At 46.4% G+C, this 15,780-nt stretch overlaps 1 protein-coding gene across 1 annotated transcript in view; it reads left to right on the forward strand.

The window, feature by feature from the left end:
* LOC144768081 (uncharacterized) overlaps window positions 1-15,780 on the forward strand; it is a 224,814-nt gene that overhangs the window by 21,434 nt on the left and 187,600 nt on the right. The window contains exons 6-7 of the mRNA XM_078651467.1: window positions 237-402; window positions 4,259-4,365. Coding sequence (XP_078507593.1) covers window positions 237-402; window positions 4,259-4,365 — 273 coding nt within the window. The remainder of the gene's footprint in view (window positions 1-236; window positions 403-4,258; window positions 4,366-15,780) is intronic.

Genomic DNA, 15,780 nt, shown 5'->3' on the forward strand with positions numbered 1-15,780 from the left:
GGGTTAATTTTGTGCATTTAAGGGTCTTCAGCATCCCCTTCAACTGGGAAAATGCCTTTATTATGTTTATATATCAAGCTGAAATAAAACATGAAATAGATTCTCTCGCACCCAGTCCTTATGACACCAGCGTTGATACAAAATGCATTAATTCATTAACCTCCAGTTAATTTAGATTTTCAATTTCTCGATAATGTACATTGCCTACTTATCTTTTTTCTGACTTCCCCATTCAGATGTGAGAGCCTTGCAGAGGTAAACACTCTCCTCAGAGACCACCTAGCCAGAGCCAAGGAGACGAACAACGCTCTGGCAGAGGATATGCACAAGCTGACTGCCGACTGGACGCGAGCATTAGAAGAACTGAAGCGGAAAGAGAGTGAATGGCAGAAAGAGCGAGATGTGAGCACTACAGTGGTTTGAATTCTAATTCTCAAACATGTTTCAATGTGTTCAGATATTACCAAACTACTTTCTAAACCTGTCCCTGTAGTTTGCGAGGTGCCCCAAGGTTAAATATTGGCAACCTTACTATTTGACAGTTATAATGAACCCCTTGCACCCCTACTAAGAAAATTGTAAAGACATTATCGTCTGTGCTCGGATACGTTTCAGTGATACACCAGTGTTGCCTCAAGCTTACACGTTCAATCTTCTCTCCTTGCGTAACCAAAATTCAAGCATGTATAGTCACCTAAAACAAAATAAACTTAGAACTGAATTTGCTTAGGCTTCATACTACACAAAGAAACCTAATTGTGAATCCTACATTTACCTTGCATTGGGGTAACTTTCCATTTGCTTCTTAGCTGTAAAAAACCCTTTCATCCAAATGAGTACTTAAAAACCGAAGTGTACTTGCTTGTACTCGGAGACTTAAAGTAGTGGAATATACTTCTCACAGGTGTATTGCAATAGTTCATCACCCTTTTCAAGACAGTATTACTTATCATGATATTTCACGCACATCTTCAATAATTCATATTCTCCAATAAATGTGTTTAGAAGAAAATTCTTTATTCATGTTCATATTCTTCTTTTTTAAAGATAATAACCACAGTAGCCAACTCGTTACGTCCTGATGGACTTCTTAAGGACTCTGTTTTCAAAACTGTTCTTATTGGAGACAATACTCATGTATGTTTGGTCAATTTTAATGAAATAACTGATCCATTATATCCTGTAGTGCACATACCTTTTTAATGGGCACCACCTTGTATTTAGCACAGACAATGTTGTCATAACTCACTGGTATGCTTCTCATGACATTTCTGGAGTCCGAGTGAGACGGAAAAAAAAGAATATGAACATGAATAAAGAATTTTCTTCAAAAAAGTTCTGCATAAAATATCATGAGTTTGTGTTGAATCCTAATACTGTCTTGAAAACGGTGCTGAAACATTGTAATTGTGTTGTGTTGGAATTCTTTTCCACTGAAACTTGAAAAAGGGGTTGAACTTTAGGTTCTGTTCACCTTTAGAAGAACCCCCCAAAAATTCCCATGGTAAGGTTGGGTGTGGTAGAATATTGCCTCAACCTCTTGTGCATTGCTGTTCTCACAGGTCTATCTAAAGAACCAGATGCCACAGAAAGCTGTTCTTAGTACTCTAGCATGTTTAGTTTCATCCTGTCATGAACGTGTCCTCTCCTCTTTAAAATGACTCCTGATTGGGGCAAGGGGCATCTTCAAAACGCATGCTCTACTTAGAAGGCACTACACCTAAATATCTAATAATATTTTCAAATAAAATCCTGATCTCCAGGGGCTCTCGCTTGGTTAGGAGCAAAGCAAGTTATTGACTTCAAATCTAAATTGTCAAGAAAAGATATTCCACTTTGACCTTGTCTGGGGCTTCACCTGTGATATGAAACACATGTATCCATGAAACTAACTAACTGCTTCAACCAATGTAGGTGCCCCCTGAAATTCTGCCTTCTCAGTGAAAACCCCAGTCACTCTTCCAATGGCTCAATCTACAGCAAGGTTAGCTGATTAATTCTATTCCCTGCATTTGTGTGAAATAATATTTCACGTTGCAGACAACTGATATTGAAGGTTGATTCAGGATGCTTATCGTATAAATATTCACACTCTGGTAATCCCACTTATGCAAGTGGAACAAGAGGGAACTCTAGAATATGGTACTTTTTTCAGCCTCTATGTTGAACAATGCTTTTTTAGGTCTCGGCTTGGCAGCGCATGCGCTTTCTCAGCGAGACATAAAGTAATCTGTATGTTGGCTCAAAGTCCGTGGAATTTCTCCTGCCCTTTGTGATTTGTCCAAATACTGTTTTATTGAGCTGTCTTACTTTGTTAGTTTTGTTTAGGGACTACTTGATTTTTAAATTGCTTGCTAGGGCGCCCGCTTCACGTACATCATGTTTACGCAGTGCTATTTTTCTTTAGATGTCCCGCGTCCGCTTTACTGAGCCGCGTTTTACGAGCATGTTGTTTTCACGGACTGGATTTTGCACTTGCGGGCTCATTGCTCGGTAATGTTTACCAGACAATTGTATCCACGCAGCAGTAATGGCGAGCGCTTGTATCTCTTCCTCTCCCTCATTAGTGTACAGTAGCTATAATATATGGTCTCTTAAGATAAACACAGGCCGCATAACCTGCCTTACACGCCGTGTCTTTTATGGAAGTCTTTGTTAACGCTAGAGTGATTTCTGCATCCTTCCTTTCTGCAATTTCCATAATCTGGGGCGCGCGTTGCTTTTTGCTTTGAAGTGTTTCTCTGGCGAGGAAATTGCCTCTCGTTCTCTTCCAGTGCTAAATGCTTCCTGCTTTTGTAAGGCCTCTGTTGGTCACTGGAATAATTATCGTGAGAGGAGGCCGCAGCCACTTAGCCTCTTACATCGCCTTTTCAAAGAATTGCACTTGGTACAATAGGGTTCTGTACAATTTTGCCTTGTTAAAAATATTTCCGAGTGGAAACCTTAAATAAGCATTTACATACTGTTATGGCTTCAGTATTACCATGGATGGAGGGCTATTAAAATTACTTTGGTGATCTCGTGAACTCTTTTCATCTTTCTCTTACTATATGAGCTGTAGCCAGATACACCAGTACGTTATGGCATCCGAAGCGGAGATGAGGTTAATTAATGTATCTGTTGAAATGAAAAAATACAGGAAATCAGGTAACAATGGCACTCAGATTGTTTTGAGAGGCTGTTCAGAAGAGTTCGAAAACGTCATGAAAAAAATGAAAATGGAGATGCAAGGCGATATCACAGAAATATTCAAATGTTGCTAGGAAAAAAAGAGGTGCCACAAAAAGTTGGCGGTTGATTTAAAAAATATAAATTGAGGTTATCAGTTATAATGATAGAAGACACATTGGCGCTGCTGTAAGCAACATTTTGTACATATTGCCCACCAAAACAGTCACACGTGGGAACATGGCCCCTGTTAGAGTCAGCTCAGATAGGGAAATCGTTTTATTTGGTGATCGGCAGTTTTATCTCACAAATATTTTTCTGCAAAATATAGAGTGTACGTGCTATTTTTTTTCAAAACAGGTTGCCTTAAGGTGTTTTTTTTAAAAGAGGGGTTCATTGTACCGTGCTCTGAATTAGTTGTATTTATAACAGAATGCACTTTTTACTGGGTATTGAAACTGTGTTATAGTGTAAACGTTACACTATAGCGGCTTTGTAGTACAGCTTTTTCGGCACTGGAAGTAATTGAAACTAGAGTCCAGGAAAGTCCGCCAAAATCTGATGTGGTGCCGACACGTGAGCCATAGATGTGAAATGATCATAATAACAACTAGCATTGGCATAGCCAATAGGTCTCGCCTTTGGGACATTATAAGTGTTTAGCCATGCAACAGTTGATGTTGCACCAAAGATATTATGTTGCATAATTAAATACTTATAAGATCTCAAAGGCGAGACCTATTGGCTATGCCAATGCTTGTTTATTTTTTTTTTCTTTCAAGAATGCTCCATTGTTTCTCTTTGCTCCCAAACCTTTGCTATTTCTTGTATAAGAAATACCTGTTATTGCTTGAGAGGCAGTCTGATACCACTTACGTAAATAAGGAGAAGTGCAGAGTACAACAAGGGTAGAAAGAAAGGGGATTTGAAAGAGAGAGAAGCTTACCATTCAATGGTCTTTCTATGAGCTCTCACAGATTTTGTGCCCATTTCGTCTATCACTAGCCAATTCTACAGTCTGTGTACCATGTACGTGCTTCAAGAGAGTGATAGCATATTTAATTTTTTCTGCTTCCATTTTGTGTTCCAGTTCTTTGATTGCTACTTTGGAGGTGAGAGGAACCGTCTACTTGAACTTTGGAAGCAGGTTGTAACATTCCGCCGTCATTTCCTGGAGGTGAAGTCTGGTACAGAGAGGTGAGTTAGAGAGCTTGTCCGTGTGGCAGGAAAGTGAAAGCCATTTGAAGGTGTACAGAGGGACAGAGTGACAAGGAGGCACAAGCAAAATACAGTGGCTGTAGTGGGGAACAATACCTATGGCCAGCAATCAAGATACCCCTTGACATCAACAGTCAAAGTTACTAAAAGCCACGGTTTAGCAACAGACATAGCAAATCTCTGCTTTTTGGCAGTGGTGATTAAAACCAAGATTGTTGTCAGTTGAGAAAAACATTGCTGAATCCATCTGATGTGATTCCCTTAGTGGTGTGTGCATGGCTGTGCATTGCAAATGGTTTTTGGTAGCCAAGATGACATCTGTCACATAACCTGGTTTCCTAACATTGTCTTAGAGTGCGGCTGGAAATAGTGTTAACGGTGTAGGGGGATAAAATATGCTTGATTAAATAATGATGTGAAGAAACTTGCTTGCTGCTGAGATGCTTGAATGAATTAAGTTTGGTGGCAGCTCAGAAGAAACATAGTAGGAAGGGTTTGTTTGTGTCTGCTTTTGAGGTTCCACAAAAAGAGCAGGAGGGCCTTTCTCAGGAAGAGACCATAAAGTAGCACTTTTCCTTAGCTGCAAATCCTTCATGTATGAATCCCACTCTTCCAAAGAAAAAAAGAGGAATGCAAGGGACTGAGGGATTGATGTACACCACCACAGAGTACAAGTAGCAACTGTGTCTATCACGTCCTCCGAGGTTGGAGCACTTTTTGTCACTTTGTCCCACACTCCATTTGCTAAGTTGCCAGTTTAACCTTTTGGTGTCAAGTTGTGTGATTGGGAGCTTTGAAGGCTTTTTCCTTTCATCGTAAATGCCCTCTGTATACACAAGAACTCAATCATTTTGCCTCATTCTGTGCATTACCTGAAAGTAGTGTTTTATGTTTTGTTGGAAACTGCTTTCTGCTGATACCTACCCGGATTGCTCTACCCTCTGCGGATTGTGAAGGAGCGTGGTCTCTCGCCTGCCCTTTGTGGGAAACGGACCTTCTCCACGAGCCGACCAGCACCTCGCCGGACCCGCTTCGCGGGTCCCGCAGCGCGCCATCTGCTGCTGGTGACTGCTGTTTGTCTGCTGTTTGCCTGCTGTTTGCCGAGGAGGAGCGCGGGGAAAGGCAAGTCGACCAGCGGGGCTGCGAGCACAGGCAGGGACTCCAGTATCCAGGAGCCCCTGCGCGCCCAACCTGCAACACCTGGGCTGCTCTCCCCGCTGGCCACGCCCCCCGCCAACTGAGTGAAAACTGGGCTTCACTCTCGCCCCTGTGGGACCCTTGGAAGCTGCTTTCTGCTGATACCTACCCGGATTGCTCTACCCTCTGCGGATTGTGAAGGAGCGTGGTCTCTCGCCTGCCCTTTGTGGGAAACGGACCTTCTCCACGAGCCGACCAGCACCTCGCCGGACCCGCTTCGCGGGTCCCGCAGCGCGCCATCTGCTGCTGGTGACTGCTGTTTGTCTGCTGTTTGCCTGCTGTTTGCCGAGGAGGAGCGCGGGGAAAGGCAAGTCGACCAGCGGGGCTGCGAGCACAGGCAGGGACTCCAGTATCCAGGAGCCCCTGCGCGCCCAACCTGCAACACCTGGGCTGCTCTCCCCGCTGGCCACGCCCCCGCCAACTGAGTGAAAACTGGGCTTCACTCTCGCCCCTGTGGGACCCTTGGAAGCTGCTTTCTGCTGATACCTACCCGGATTGCTCTACCCTCTGCGGATTGTGAAGGAGCGTGGTCTCTCGCCTGCCCTTTGTGGGAAACGGACCTTCTCCACGAGCCGACCAGCACCTCGCCGGACCCGCTTCGCGGGTCCCGCAGCGCGCCATCTGCTGCTGGTGACTGCTGTTTGTCTGCTGTTTGCCTGCTGTTTGCCGAGGAGGAGCGCGGGGAAAGGCAAGTCGACCAGCGGGGCTGCGAGCACAGGCAGGGACTCCAGTATCCAGGAGCCCCTGCGCGCCCAACCTGCAACACCTGGGCTGCTCTCCCCGCTGGCCACGCCCCCCGCCAACTGAGTGAAAACTGGGCTTCACTCTCGCCCCTGTGGGACCCTTGGAAGCTGCTTTCTGCTGATACCTACCCGGATTGCTCTACCCTCTGCGGATTGTGAAGGAGCGTGGTCTCTCGCCTGCCCTTTGTGGGAAACGGACCTTCTCCACGAGCCGACCAGCACCTCGCCGGACCCGCTTCGCGGGTCCCGCAACGCGCCATCTGCTGCTGGTGACTGCTGTTTGTCTGCTGTTTGCCTGCTGTTTGCCGAGGAGGAGCGCGGGGAAAGGCAAGTCGACCAGCGGGGCTGCGAGCACAGGCAGCGACTCCAGTATCCAGGAGCCCCTGCGCGCCCAACCTGCAACACCTGGGCTGCTCTCCCCGCTGGCCACGCCCCACCGCCTATCACGTACCGATAGTGCTGACTCTTAAGGAAGGAGCCACCCCCGCTACGCGGGAGCGTGCGGGAGCGCGCCGGGAGAAGCCCGGGACAAGGGCGGGACCGTCTGTGGCCGTCCGGGGCCGAAGGAGGCCGGGCTGGGCCACAACCCCTGGTCAGTGTGAAACTCCATCTTCATCTCCATAGTAAGTGACATAGCTTCCCTTGTACTGTTTTGTTACTACTATGGCAACTGCTGCAAATACAAGTCCTGTAGCCAGCCATTTAACGTCTCTTCCCACAGAGTCTGGCCCCTTGGCCATCGGTCCTTTAGATAAATTCTTTTTTAATCGCTCACTTGTAATAGATAAGGAACTAACTTTGGCAGAGAAGCGTGCCGAGCGCAGGCTTTCTATCGAAATACTTAAGAACTCTACGGACAAGTTTCCAAATGTAGTCTATCCCACTTTGGTAACCCCTCTATCATCAGTGAGCATCCCGGTTACAAACAGAGACTCTGAGGCCTCGGGGGATAAATCAACTGAGACTGTTGTTGCAGTTTTAAATAACACCAGTGGTAGTACATTTGACTTACTATCGCATACAGATGCGGGCCCTCACGTGGTTTCGTTTAACTCTAAAACTGGGGCCAAAAGGAAATGTCCAGTTTTTGTCAAAAGGTGTAAAAAAATGGTCCAACCACTACCAAAAATCAGGAAGTTACATAAACTTGTGACCAGTGGGAATCCAGTCAAAGAACCAGCGCAAAGAACAGGACGTGTAACGTCAACTATTCCTACTTCACAGGATATACAAGATAAAGTGGACAATTCATGTTCTGTTCCAAAAGAATCAAGTATTGGTAATAATGTACTATTCGCGAATGTGCTTCCAGAATTGGAAAAAATGTTTAGACTGGTACTTATTCCCATTGAGGATAGAATTGCAAATCTCATAGATAGGTTAAACCACTTTGAGCAATCAACTTTAGACAATTTCTATTCTACTAAATCCCTGATTAAAAAGAGTAGGTCGGAAACAAGCTCAAATTCTCAGGTTGTAAATAACCCCCATACACAGGATAAGGGTAGAAATACAAGAAATGGCTCACCTATACCTTCCAAACAAAATAAACCCTCAGCTAAAGTCACCACAAAACCCCTAGTTAGGGCTGAGAAAGCTACTTCAGGTTCTGAATCATCGCAGTCCAACTTAACACATCCTGTACAGTCTCCCTTACCCCGGCCACAAAACCAACTGGCCGTTGTAAACGTTGTGGCTACTTCGTGCCAACAAGTGGGTAAAGTTCCAGCTTTTGTGAGCACAATTACCAATACATGCATACCTCCTAACACCACGGGGGTAGGAAATAGGGACAGTGTTAACCAGTCGGCTGTTAAAGCCACAACAGCACCCCTTGCTAATAATAAACAGGTGCTGAAACCAGTCCCCCAACCTCCTCTACAAGTTCCCAAACCTATCCCAACGCCCTTACAAAAGCCACCTTATAGAAAACCCCCTATCAATCTTACTCCAGACTCCTTCCCCTATGTGGCAGTTCTCATCAACGTACCATCTTTACCCCCAGGGCAAAGGGAAAATTTCCAGATGCTTAAAAATAAGACCATGCACTGGTTAAAAGAAAATCGTCCCCTGCCGGGTGACATTGATGGGTTAATAATAGGGGCAAGGAGAATAGACTGGATGGGTTACACATCTAAAACCCTGGGGGGAGACTGTATAGTGGTTAATTTTCAAGATCCTAGGGTGGTGGGATGGATAACAAGGCAAGGATGGGGAACAAATAAGGGCGGTATTGGTATTGTGGATCTCACCTTTTTTTACCCCAGATCAACAAGTGTAACCACAAGCTTACTCAACGAGCCAATAGCCCCCCCAAAGGCGCAATGGCCAGCGACTTCTTTACCACCTCCTCATGTCAGTTTCAATTGTACCCCACACACACACAATAATCCCTATGTAGGATGGCAGGGCTCAGGGTGGGGCTATTGACATACTGGTACTGACAAAATAGGTGGAATCATAAAAGAAGTAGAGGAGCTAGGAGATGTCTGTGGTAACATCATTGCTACAGACATTAAGGAGAATAGCAATGAGGCCGGGTGTGTAGTCGATGAATGTGGTTCTAGACTAGTAACAACAAAACCAAATGTCTTAAACCCTGTAACAGATGATTTAGCTGTGGTCACAGTAGATAACCCAGAAAGGCTGGCAAACCTAACGGGGATATCGATGTCGCCCCATGAATCTTCAATTGCTAAATCTATGGATGGGACAAATGTAGATATTGGTACCTTTTTGTCTTGGAATATCGCCGGATTGGCTAGCAAGCTGGACTCCCAACTTTGGGTGGATTTTATAAGTGGTTTTAACATTTGTTGTTTTCAAGAAACCTGGGCTTGTGATCCATTATTTTGCTTAGGTTACTTGAATTACTATATACCTGCCACAAAAGGGGGAAGAGGGAGGCCAAAGGGTGGCCTAACTGTGTGGGTTAGACAGGGTTTGTTTATTGACATAAAAATCCTAGATAAGGGAAATTGTGATTTACAAGCCCTTAGAATCTCAGTTGTAAATGGTGCTCCAATAGATTTATACAATGTCTATGTGAGAGGTGGTAAAGATGTCAATCCATCTACAATAGAGTTGTTGTCCGATGTTATGGAGGTTAATTCCCAGGGTAACTTAAAGATAGTTGCCGGGGACCTAAACAGAACCTTTGAACCCTTGACCTGTACAAATGCCCTTATCGAGTGCGAAGAGGACAATTTATGGGGAGTACCTTCCTTAAATTTACAACCTGTGAAGCGATGGACTAAAGAGATTCTCCTATTAAATGGAATATGTTTGGAATACGGTCTAAGAGCCCTCAATGGTAGGACACCCGGGGATAAGGAGGGCAGTTTTACCTTTGATAATGGTATTAATAGGAGCCGAATTGACTATATACTGTGTAGTCTCCAGCTGTGGAGTGGGGTTGTTGACATGGTAATCAGGCCCCGGGTTGAAAGTGATCACAACCCCCTATGTGTGTCACATAAGTGGTGGAATGTAGGTTCAAGAAATCGTAACGAGACACATAACGAAACTCCTCTGTTAAGTAACGATGAGCGAAGGTTAAAATGGCCCAAGGTGACAGCAAACGAAGTCACTATGACATACATAATTAATATGGTAGATTATGCTATTTCTGCGATTGAAGCAGTGGCCCTAGTAGCTCCTGGGGACAATGTTATCACAGATATCCACAATAAGTTATTCTCCGCCTTAAGACCATGTTTTTTTATAAAGCAAAGAAAAGGGAAGAAAACTAAAGAAGTGGGTAGGTGGTTCGATAACCATTGTAGAGCAGCACGTCTAGACTTGGGGCATGCGATAAGGAATAGGGATCTTGCAGCAGTAAGAAAGAACAGGAAATTGTATAAAGCAGCCATATATTGTGCAAAAAAGAAATGGGACGAAGACCACTGGGCCCAATTAAAAGAAGCCTCTGATAATAAAGACCCAATGTTATTTTGGAAAATTATTAAGTGGGGTAGTGGCGCGGGCCCTGCAAAACCCGACAATAATGTACCAGTGGAAGCCTGGGTTGACTATTTTGGGCCCCAGCACGCGGAAAGTAATAAGTCTGTGACAGCTGATGAAATAACTCCGGTCTACGCAACCGAAGATCTGTTTTCCCTTAGCGAAGTGGTAACTGCCATTAGTTCCGCGAAAAGCGGGAGGGCGCCAGGCCCGGACGGTATCCCCCCTGATATTTTTAAACACGATGTGGCCAGATGGGCGAGATACATCCTCCTTGTAGCAAACGCATTAGCAAAGGGGGCAGTGGTTCCAGATATCTGGAAATGTGCAACCATTATCCCCGTCCACAAGAAGGGCGACCGCTCATCGCCTGCTAATTACAGGCCTATAAGCTTAATAGCCACCGTGCAGAAGATAGTCGGGAGAATGGTAACCAACCAGCTGATGGACTGGGTAGAAGATAACAGTGCCCTCTCGCCATATCAGGCGGGATTTAGGCGTGCTACCAGTACCATCGACCAGGTCTTTCGCTTCATAATATTGCGGTGGAAGACCGTAGAGCTGGGGAGGGGCAGCCTGTATGTCGCGTTCGTTGATCTACGGGCTGCGTTCGATCTAGTCCCCAGGCACAAACTATGGTCGGTGCTCCAAAAGCTGGGGATTCCTGCAGAACTGCTAACCTTAATCATGCAACTGCACGAATCCAACTATGCCAGAGTCCAATGGGGAGGAAGTAGCGAGACAACGGTGGACTTTCCTGTTGAAAGGGGTGTTAGGCAGGGATGTTCCATGGCCCCTTTACTTTTCTCGTTATTCATTAACGGGATAGTCGAGAGAATGTTGAGGGCTAGTGTTGATGCCCCATCGTTAGCGAACACCAGGGTCCCGATCCTGATGTTCGCTGACGACACTCTTATTTTGTCAAAGACTCCTATGGGGCTACAACGTGCATTAGGCATCTTTGATGCTTTTTGCTTGGAGCATGGGCTAGAGGTAAATGTAGGAAAAACCAAACTAATGGCCTTCTCTGCTGGACGCAGAAGCGATCCTAAAATTACCCTAAATAACAGCAGGCTCGATATAGTCAAGGAATTTACATATTTGGGAGTGCAGATTGCAGGGGGGACAGGCTGGACGCATCACGTCAACAAAGTAGTCCTAAAGCACCAGCAGTTATCGGGGGCCCTAAGGGGGGAACACCGTAAATCAAAAACAAAACCTATAAAACCCGCTTTGGCGGTGTATGATGCGAAGGTTTTGGGTGCCACCCTATACGGCGCAGAACTATGGGCTTGGAATGGTCTGACGGCTCTTCAGACTTCCGAGAACAAGTTCATGCGTGGTATTACAGGTCTCCCCCAGAGCACCCCCCTAACCCCATTGTTCCTGGAGCTTGGCAGACGCACGATTATCGACAGAGCTCGACTGCGTCCAGTCCTTTACTGGAGGCGCCTCTGGACGACTCCGGAAATAAGGCAGTACGCTGAGAGCTTTTTGTGGATAATCAGGGAAGACATCTTCCACAAAATAAAATGGTTAAAACACCTGAAGACCATGTTGGAAAATCTAGGGTTCTCAAATCTTTGGAACAACCCCGAGGGAGAAACCTTCCCAAGTAAAGAAGCTCTTAAAAATCAATATTGGGATTGGGTGGGTGGCAAGATGCTGAATGACAATAGGGCAGATTCTATGTCTGGCCGTTTCCTGGAGACCAAAATTTTACCTGTCTTGGAAAACTATTGGGACAATGTTACGGTACCAATGGACAGGAAACTTGTCTTCCAGCTGAGATCAGGATCTATCCCACTCAAGAAATTGACATCTGGCTGGCACAGACCCACCAATAGTCTATGTCCTGCCTGCGAAAATGCTGAGGAGAGCCTTGGCCATTTTCTCTTTTCATGCGAAGCCTACGCGAATCCAAGGAGGAAATGGCTCTCGCCGGTTTGTAAAAATTTGGGGACACGCGAAAGTTCAGTGGCTCTAAGAATCCTATGCACAACACAGCAGGATTCAATAGTTATGGGTGTCGCCAAATACATGGGTTGGGCGTGGGCGATAAGACGACGGTTCTTGGGGGGTCGTATGTAATGAGGTATTTCTTTTTTAGTTTTTATGTATTAGGCATTTTATTGTTTTATCTGTGATCTTGTATGAGCGTACTGTGTTTAATGGATTTCTTATTCTGTATTATGTATTTTGTATATATTCTGATTTAATGTGCTTTTATGAGAATTGTCTCGAATAAAGCTTATACAAACAAACAGTTTTGTTTAAGTTCATTAGTCTCAACCCCTGGTCAGTGTTTTCTTGCCATAGCACTGTGGGAGAATAGTGTGCCTGGGTTTGGGACATTCTTTTAAAGGGTGCCAATTGTCTGCAGTGAGAAGAAAACGGTTGCACATGAGTATGATCTAGAACATCATGGTTTCGCAGTGAATTGTAGGACTGTCACCTTTAGAACCAGGTGGCACATGAGAATGATCTTGAAAAGTTTAAGAAACAGGACCTTTGACTCCTATCAGACACTGACTCCTAACAGATATGGAGGTATAGTGATGGGATGTGTCCAGTTTAGTGGTCTGTCTTGGTGGCTGCACTTTTGATACACTCCTGTTTGTGAAAGGGTTATGATCACAAATACTTTCTGGCTATTGGTGGTAGTGAGGAAAGCATGGTTTTGCGAAAAGGAAAGATAACCCTTATCTTTGGTTCAGCACAACAGGATTGACATCCCTTTTTGGATTGACCTGACAGGACATTTGAAAGAGGCTTGCTTGATGGCTGATATTCAGTTACTATGCTCATTAACAAACAGATTGTCTCTTCAGATGTTGATATGGTGCATGCAGCATTCCCATTCTGACCACATCTTAGAAAACGTGTTTTGTGGGAGAACTTGGAATATTGAGTGGAAGAGGTGTTTAATATCACTTCCTTTTGCTGTTTCTGTACTGGTGCTAGTAGGTAGAAAACCTTTGGTCTCTCTCTGGGTTTTATCTTCTGAGTATGGTAGAATGTATGAGGGTATTCCGCATGCCTCTATCACGCATGCCTTGGGAGCGCCGTCATTAGAACAATTCTGCATGCAAGTGGTTATAACGACTTGCCTTGGGGGGCTGTATTTTGGAATAGTTTAATTTACTATTCCAACTCCAGCCTGCGCAACAGCAAGGAAGGTGTTGGGCATTAATTCCAAAACCGTTCCACCAATGCGCCCCCCTAACACGTCGTTGTGACCACTTGCGTGCAGAACCAAAGTGTGCTAAAGACTCTTTCGTTCTGTTGCCAGCGCTTTGAATGCACAGCATGATGGGGGCTTCATCCTAAGGGACGTTTCCCATATGGTTGACTGAGCTCAGTTTGTAGCAGTGTGGTGGGTAAAAATGACATGGGGGGAGGAGCCAAGCTGGCGACCGAGATGGCTGCATAGACGCTCGGCTCCGTGAGCCTTCTCACCCCGCGCGTACATCCTGGCAACTATCCTGAGCCATAACGGCATATTTAAGTAGGCGAAGGATAACTTTCACTGACCGTTTGCTCCTGCGGCTTTTACGTGCGGCAGACCCGTGGAAATGCCGCCGACTGTTTTGCGGCCTTCGCGGAGCTGGGACCGGGGTGTCGAGTGAAGAGAGCGGCCGGCCGCGACTGCGACAACAGCGGCCTCTGGTGGAGGTGAGGAGTCGGCCGGAGGGCACCGGAGATCTGATGGACCGATGGCGACCGTGCTGATCCAGTCCATCTAGTGGAGTGCCTTGTGGGATGTGCGGTGAAGCAGGGTCGAGGGGAGTGCACGATACTTGGCCCCCTTTCCAGTGTTGTGTCCGGGCATGACTGATGACTTCTCCCGGAATCGGCGGGCGGCTCCCATGGAGCGGCGGAGATTTTGTTTAGCCTTTTGGTGACTCTTCGCTGGGAAGCCTGCCTTGACTTACGGGGTCCTCGTGGTGACTCCTGTTGCGCCCTGGTGTGGGGCCCGGTCCCGAGGTGAGGTGGAGAAGGACGAGGCCGGATCAGCTAAGATGGCGGACGGCACCCTCTTACGCAGACCACATCCGGGCAGAGAAGCTGCTGTGCGGGAGAGTCCTGGGGTCTGGTGACACAACACAGAGCCCACGTCCAGAGCTATACTGGCTGCGCTAACAACCCTGCATACGACCCTGATCCGGGACGCCCGGGATCTGGGAAGAAGGATGGCCGCCATTGTTGTCCCGCCGTTCCACACGGGCATAGTTCGATCTCCTGGAGGCGCCAATGTGCCCGCCTCTGCGTCAGTGATGAGTGCTCCAGCTACTCCTATGTTCGTGGAGACGCTGGAAGACCCGGTTCATGAGATCGTTTTGGACAGATCTGTTGTACATGTGAGTGACTCGTCGGGGCACTTATCTATTCGGCGGCTGGGGAAACAACGTCGATCTATGGTTTGGGCTGCCCCGGCGGCGTTTCAGCGCTTCCCGGATGGTGTGACTCTCTTTCCCTGGCTGGTGAGACTGTGTCCGGACTGGAGGATGTTTTTCGGGGTCGATACTGACACAGACGGATTTCCGCCATACATACTCGGCTGGGTTTTGGTGGCTGAAGTCCCATGGAATAACAACACTGCCCGGTCCGCCCGGCTCACTTGGACCCTCCACACTGCTCTGTATGCCGATTGATAAGTGGACGTATGTTGGTACTACTGATAGGAAAGGCCAGGGGTGAGACCGTCTAGGTCATGGTGGAACTTATTGTTGGCTGACTGTGATTTGGGGGACACTCAGCGGGGATGTTATTGAATGTGCTATTGATGCTTCATGTTTGCCATGGCTATTCTGACCTTGCTTTTAGGATGTTTACTGTGCGCGGTGGTGGGGGGGGAGCCGGGTGGCCAGATCGATGGCCCTTCCCCACATTTTTCCTCTTTTTCTTCTTTTTCTCTTTTTCTATATTTCGGGTCTCTTATTTAGGGCGCCAGGCATGCTGCTGGGGGGGATAGGCCGTAGCCTTCTGCAGGGGTGCAGGGTGGGGGGTAGGGGGATGGGGTTTGTTAATTTGTCCTTTCTTTGTTTCTATGGCCCTTTGTCTTTCTTCCTTTTTGGTGTCGTCGTTTTTTCGTGTTTCCTACAGTATGCTTCGTCTTGAGGGGTGGGGTGCAGCTTTGCTACGCAACGTGTTTGTTTTTACATTTATCCTGATTCGTGTGCCTTCCCCCAATGCTTCAAACGTATTTGCACTATTTGCGGATTTCCTGTTTCATACTTGCTATTGTAGGACCATGTATGACCGTATGGCATTGATTCTGAGTTTTTCTTTTTTGTAAAATGAACCTTCTCAAATCCTAAATCTCGCACAGTATGCTTGATTACAAGTTATATCCTGGACACTTCTTACACCCTGATTTTCGGGCTGCTGAATTTTTCTACATTGATTTGCTGTACTTGCGACTTGACTAGCGGCCGGCCGGGGTGGTTGTAGGCCCATGCTTGTATTTACTTGCAGTGACAATAAAGGT

The sequence above is a fragment of the Lissotriton helveticus genome, chromosome 7, assembly GCF_964261635.1.
Source record: "Lissotriton helveticus chromosome 7, aLisHel1.1, whole genome shotgun sequence".
NCBI classification, from domain to species: Eukaryota; Metazoa; Chordata; class Amphibia; order Caudata; family Salamandridae; genus Lissotriton; species Lissotriton helveticus.